General features: G+C 34.2%; 1 protein-coding gene across 2 annotated transcripts; it reads right to left on the reverse strand.

The window, feature by feature from the left end:
* Window positions 1-394: 394 nt before the first annotated feature.
* LOC11412814 (chorismate mutase 3, chloroplastic) lies at window positions 395-5518 on the reverse strand. Of its 2 annotated transcripts, XM_024783478.2 has the most exons (8): window positions 5263-5382; window positions 3980-4097; window positions 3616-3770; window positions 2812-3031; window positions 2636-2722; window positions 1474-1617; window positions 1042-1134; window positions 395-949 (listed from the first exon to the last, which is right to left on the reverse strand). In XM_024783478.2, exons 3-8 carry the CDS (start codon window positions 3624-3626, stop codon window positions 713-715), a joined length of 792 nt encoding a protein of 263 aa, XP_024639246.1. In that variant the 5' UTR covers window positions 3627-3770; window positions 3980-4097; window positions 5263-5382; the 3' UTR covers window positions 395-712. The 2 variants fall into 2 exon arrangements, with proteins under 2 accessions (XP_024639246.1, XP_013453810.1); XM_013598356.3 differs by lacking the exons at window positions 3616-3770; window positions 3980-4097 and having other exon boundaries at window positions 5263-5518.
* Between the last annotated feature and the right edge of the window lie 653 nt (window positions 5519-6171).

The raw sequence follows: 6171 nt of genomic DNA on the forward strand, positions 1-6171 counted from the left end.
AAAATCAATTTATTATATCATGTTGATTCATCAAACATTGAATTGAGGCCTCTTATCTATACCACTTAAGTAGCTTGTTTTGGAGTTTGTATTGTGCTCCCCTCTTCTTTAGCTTTGGTACCGGAATTGGACCACTGCCTCTTCCCTTGGTAGCTACTTTTCTCGCCAATGTCCGGGTTACAAAATCCTGACATGGCTAAATGATATTTTTTGTATGTTCGAATTATATAATCCAGAGAGTCACGTAGCTACTTAGTTGAACCAAGCATATACTTTCATCAAGAGCCTCAATTCTCTTGATTCCACAAGCATATGATTTCTTCAAGAATCATTTGGTAGATGATCCAATGATCTTAATGGAATCATGTACTCCACGGTTGAAGAAAAACCTTAATTTTGTTCAATCACAAATGCAATATTTCACTTTATGATAATATACTTGAAGAAATACTTAAATTCTGAGAATAATAAAAGTCCAACTATCCCTGAATCTTGATCATGAATAAGAGATAATTCCTCAACCTAAAAAGTCACAAAATTTAAAGGAAAAAAAAAATCCGATAAACACACCCTTCATCATTCTCCTCCACTCAAGAAATAGGTGAAAACTTTCCTCAACCTAGAGTTCTTGAGTATTTGCATCAAGTTCTAAGAATTGAAAAGCAAAAATTACTTGATTAAGTTCTAAAAAGACGAAGCCATCTTCTTCTGTTTAATCAAGTCTTCGCAACAGGTATTCAACCTGCACTTCTTTTGTGAGAGGCATTATCCATTTACCATAAAGATTGCCAATCAAACCTGACTTGATTCTATATACAGGATCAGCTACATCACCAGCTTCATTGATCTTTACCTCTTGACTAAATGTTCTTGCCTTCATTTCTACTCTCTTCTGCACCGATTCCTCCACTGATTCATATGTCAGCAACTCCAGTAGCCGTTTCCTGTCCTGAGAATCATGATAAGCCATATCAAGATAAATTTTGTAGTTTCGTAATATAAGGACGGAGGTAGTATATTATAAGGCAGGTAAATGCTTACTTTCGCTTTAATGGCAGCCTCATATACAGAAGGACATTCTTGAAACTTTGCCTCAGCAACAAATTTACCATAGTGGATTCTCTTTGAGAGAGCCTGTAATGATTATAATTTATAATAAAACACGGTATTTATTTATAATATGATGTATCCGTATAATAGTAATAATATATCGATTTTGTGTATTAGCTTGAAGGAGATTATTGAGAAATATTGAATTTTGTTCAATTAAGATAATCTCATGCAAAGTAAAAGGTAATAATTGTCTTCTAGTACTCAAAAATTTCAATATAGGCAAAGAAATGAGGTCATAATTTTGTTCCTACACCATTTGGGGCCTCTACGGTGGATTTCACTATTATATACCACACATCAATTTCTTCTATGTTGAAAATGATAAAATATGTTCTGCAACACTGGAAGATTAATGGGTACCTGCAAGCAAAGAGTGTCACAGACCGCAGCTGATCCACTGTTACCATCATCTCCTGCTTTTACCAATCTTGGAAGGAGCTCCTTAAAATACATATTCCAAATCATTTTGTTTAGATTGATTGAATTGGCACAGTGATGCAGAACCTAGTTATGTATACATAAGAAAATGGAAGGTAGATGAGTCAAAAACTTTCAGCAAAATATTGCAAAAAACTAAAAGCAAGAACTATTTTTATTTTATGAAATGATAGTCAACCAATTCAGTCGAACGAAGTAGGAACTAGGAACTAGGAAAGTGTTACTATAAGGGAATAGCTGAACTGAATGAAGAGATAATGATAATATAATGGATGAAATTACATGTTATAAAGTGGCTACTGCATGTGGCTTGACCTAGAAGTCAATAGGTCATAGAGTGCAACTCATGCTAGTGAATTTTTTGTATATTTTTCCGATGAAAGTACTCATAAAATTCTTAGTAGGTCAAATCAACTGAAACTGCATCTGCAATTTATGTTGGATGAACATGTAATCACTTACATTGCATGTATGATCTACAATTAATTTTGGACATGCAAATGCATATGTTATTTTCTTGAGTTTTGAGCACATATGACTAGTGTAATATAAGGTCAATAAGATAATCCGGTGTTCTCCATAATATACAAAAGACGGATTGAGATCCTCTCCAGTACCGGACACTTCCAGTAGGAGAACGAGATTTTGAATGATAAAAAAAAATCAATACATTAATCTCTCCTTTTTTCCTATCCCTGTTCTACTGAAAGTATCTAATACTAGAGAGGACCTCAACCCACAAAAGACCAAGTAAATTTGAATTCCTCTTGAGCATTATAATTGAAGGGCTGATACATTATCCCCCATTTTAAACAGAAGTTGGTAGTCTTAAAATAAGAGTTAAAATCGTTTCCCTTTAGATGCCATATTGATCAACTACTATTACATGCCAGATGGTATGATCAGCCTCTCATTCTCACCAAAAGGGTAAAAACAAGAACAATCATTTTCCAATCTTTACTCACCAAACTTATCAAAATAAGAGAAATATTAAATACTTTCATGGAAGTAATATAGTCTACAAAAAGGAAATATCAAATGAATTTTCACGTACGTAACAAGAAAGAAGATAAAATTTCAAAACCTGTGGGTACTTCATGGGAGGAAGCAGTGGCTCAGGTAAGTTTGTAGGGAAGAAAGCATGCTCATCCGGGCTTGTATATCTTCCCACCTAATTTAAAAAGGGAAGCCAAGCACAAAAATTTAAATCACGAAATTCTTTTCTTTTCCATATTTTCATCGCCTCAAAAATGTAACAACCTGTGCATGAAGCTTTTCAGTTTCGTGGACCATATATTCAACCAAAGAGCCATGAAAACCATCTGAGAAGAATGCTTTGTCATATGTGTCTGCATTATAAGAATATTGAGCTCTCTCCAAAAGATTGAATATTATGCTATCTTCCTGCCTAATCAAAGAGTGTCTGATGCAGTCTAAAGTCAAGCTCCTACTTTCATCCACTCTTGTTTTACCTAAATGTCTGCACCAAAAGAAACTGTCAGATATTGATCCAGAAGCTTGGACAACGAACTATTTCCATGGTTAAACCGTTAGAAGTTACCGTCTAAGATTTATATTACTATTACGATAAACTAGCGTGCATACGGGCACTAATGTTCTTGCCCTTCCGCGTTTTTTGGTCTCTTGTTTTTCTTTCCTTTTTTTCCTTCTCTGATGGGCAAAGGACAGGATTGTAAATAAAATAGGGTTATACCAAAAGTTAATACTCCCTTAATATATAAGTATAGAAAATTCAATTATTTGACTGGGTAAACAATAACAAAATTATAAATAAAAATAGTTTAAATAAAAGATAAAATTGGAAGAAAAAACGCCACACAAAAAGTTTCTATCCCTTTACGGGTTGATCAACACACACAGCTAAGGAAGACCAAATGGGAATCCTGTTATTCTAGAGCATAACTTGAGTGAAGAGATAGTAGGGACTAGCGAGTAGTAGAAGTTGAGGAATTCTTTTGTTAGAATGATAATATGAGGGGCAGAGAATGTGGAAGAGAGGAAATAATTCAGTAGCAACAATGGGATTTGACAGGAAAAACTAACCTGGTTGCCATAGTTCCAGTCCTACTACTGTAATTTTCATTTCCGATTCTTGCTATTTAGGACCCAAATCCCATTTTTCGTAAGCGAGGAGAGGTTTCTCTCTTGTTGTAAAAGCAACTCTCACTAGAGACTTAACAATTTCTAGATGAAGAAATCTGAAATAATACTAAACTAATCACAAACTATATAGCAAAGTCTGAAAACAATTAGAGAGCATCGGAATATTTATAATTTATGCATTTGCCTTCCTCATACCAAAAGGCTCTGGCTACTCTGCAGATTGCATATTAATAGGCAATGCTACAAATGCTAGTTATATTTAAGCAAGTATGGTGACAGATAGGTGAACACAGGGATACATAACTGGATGCTTGGATTATCTGCATCACTTCATGCTCTCACCAGCAATGTTGAATAACATAGCAGCAGGAAATTTTCATTGGGAACAAAAGTTCACTTCCATTCATGTCTCTTCTCTTGGCCTGTAAACAGTTATTGTGTTCACAAAAGACAGAAAAGAAAAAGAAAAAAAAACCTGATTTGGATATATTGTACTACAAGATCTAAAACTCTTTAGTCCTTGTAATACACACTTTTGTTAAAAGTCCCACATTGAAAGAGATAAGGTCTAAACATTATATGTGAAGACAATCATCACCTTACAAGTTAGTTTGGTAAGGTTTTTGAGTTAGGCCCAACCCAAAAGCTTAATATAGTATCAGAGTCTATCCAAGATCCATCACCTACTATTAGGTCGCCACTATCAGGCCACTCGACGGGTCATGCTCCAGATGCCTAGTCTTGGGCATTAGGGGTATGTGTTAAGAGACTTAAGAGTTTTACATTGGAAGAGATAAAGGTTGAATAATATAAGTGAGGGCAATTCTCACCCTACAAGCCGGTTTTGTAAGGGTAAGTTACGTCCAACCTAAAACAAATTCTTGTTGCTTTTAATTTGAAACATGAAAAATTTACTTTTTGATCCTTATTATTTTTGGTTTTAGTGTTATGAATTAATATTTGTTGAACTTAGTGTATGTGTAGATTGGTGGTGAGTTTGACAAAATCACACGTGTGATTTTGTGGAGCTTCAACGTGTAGTTTTTATCAAAACCATGGTGGCTCGCCATGATTCTTTTCATTTCACTGTCAATCCAAACACGTACATCAACGCTGTCACTGTAGAGCTATTGAATCTAAGCCTAGATCTAATAGCTTTGCACCGGTGCAATGTATGGCTACAGAGCTGTTGGATCTAAGTGCAAGATCCAACTGCACTCTCTTGCACTTACATCAAACAGCTCAGGTGCAGCCATTGTATAAGATTTGATTGGAAAATATTAGTATATTATTACTAAGACCAGAACAACAGTAAATTCAATTCCACACCAAACAAAATGGATCACCAATATCAAATGAATACCCAAATACACAATGAGTGAAGGAAAGCCATAACATTCATGTAGAAATACATTGCTGACGTGGACAACATTAGGATTTATCTTAGACATTGCCACTACCACTTTTCACCAACCAACAAACAGGAAATAACACTTTTATCACCAAAACATAATCTTAAGCTAGAAATCATATAATAAAGAATAAAAATGAAAGGGTTGTTATCAAAAGCAATAAAAGATGGTGTACCTGAATGGAAAGGAAGAAGAAGAGTGGGAGGAAGTAGCTTGAAGTTGAAGAGGGCGAAGAAAGTTGTGGTGGTAACGAAGAAAAATGGTGGGTTTGGAAGGAACATGCGAAGTGGGTTTGGTTGGTACTGAACTAATGAGTGCATGATGATGATGTTGATGCAATAGAGATTCCATTGACCCTTTTTGTTTCACGACAGGGACAGACAGTTGACCCCGACAAAAAGAGGTTCTCAACGAAAATGACGTTTTTGTGAGCGTAAGTGTACTGTGAAAAGGTGATATTTAAAAATTAAAAAAATAAGATTTTTTTTTTGTTGTTTTTGAAATTAAAATCAAATATAACTGTGAGGTTTTGGGTTTGAAACTGAGTTACGATGTTCAGCCTTACAATTTAAGGTTTAAGTATTTGTCAGTTGAGTTAGAACTTCTATAAAAAAATCTGATATTTTAAAGTGTTCATTAAGATAAATTCAACATTAAGAAAAAATTAAGAATTTTCAAAAAGTATTTACCTCATAAAGGGAAAAATTAAGAAAAAGAAATTATGTGAGATTTTATGCAAATGATGTGGTTGAAAAAAATGATATTTGATTATTTAGTTTAGAAAAATAAGATTTAGTTTGGGTTTTTCATCCGATATAAAAATTTATAATTTATTTAGTAATAATTTTAATATTAATGGTCGAAGATTGTGGTTGTTTGTCGGAGGTGATGATAGACCTTTGTCAAAGTGGTAGACATTACACATAATGGTGGTCGGAGATAATAAGAGGTGGCATGAGTGGAGATCAGCGTTGGTCGTTGGCGGTATGCCATAAAAAACTAATAATTTATAGCACTAAACAAAATTAAAATAAAAAATAAAAATGCAGGACATAGAACCAACCATACAATCAAATTTCTGGAA

Source organism: Medicago truncatula, chromosome 5 (genome assembly GCF_003473485.1).
Source record: "Medicago truncatula cultivar Jemalong A17 chromosome 5, MtrunA17r5.0-ANR, whole genome shotgun sequence".
NCBI classification, from domain to species: Eukaryota; Viridiplantae; Streptophyta; class Magnoliopsida; order Fabales; family Fabaceae; genus Medicago; species Medicago truncatula.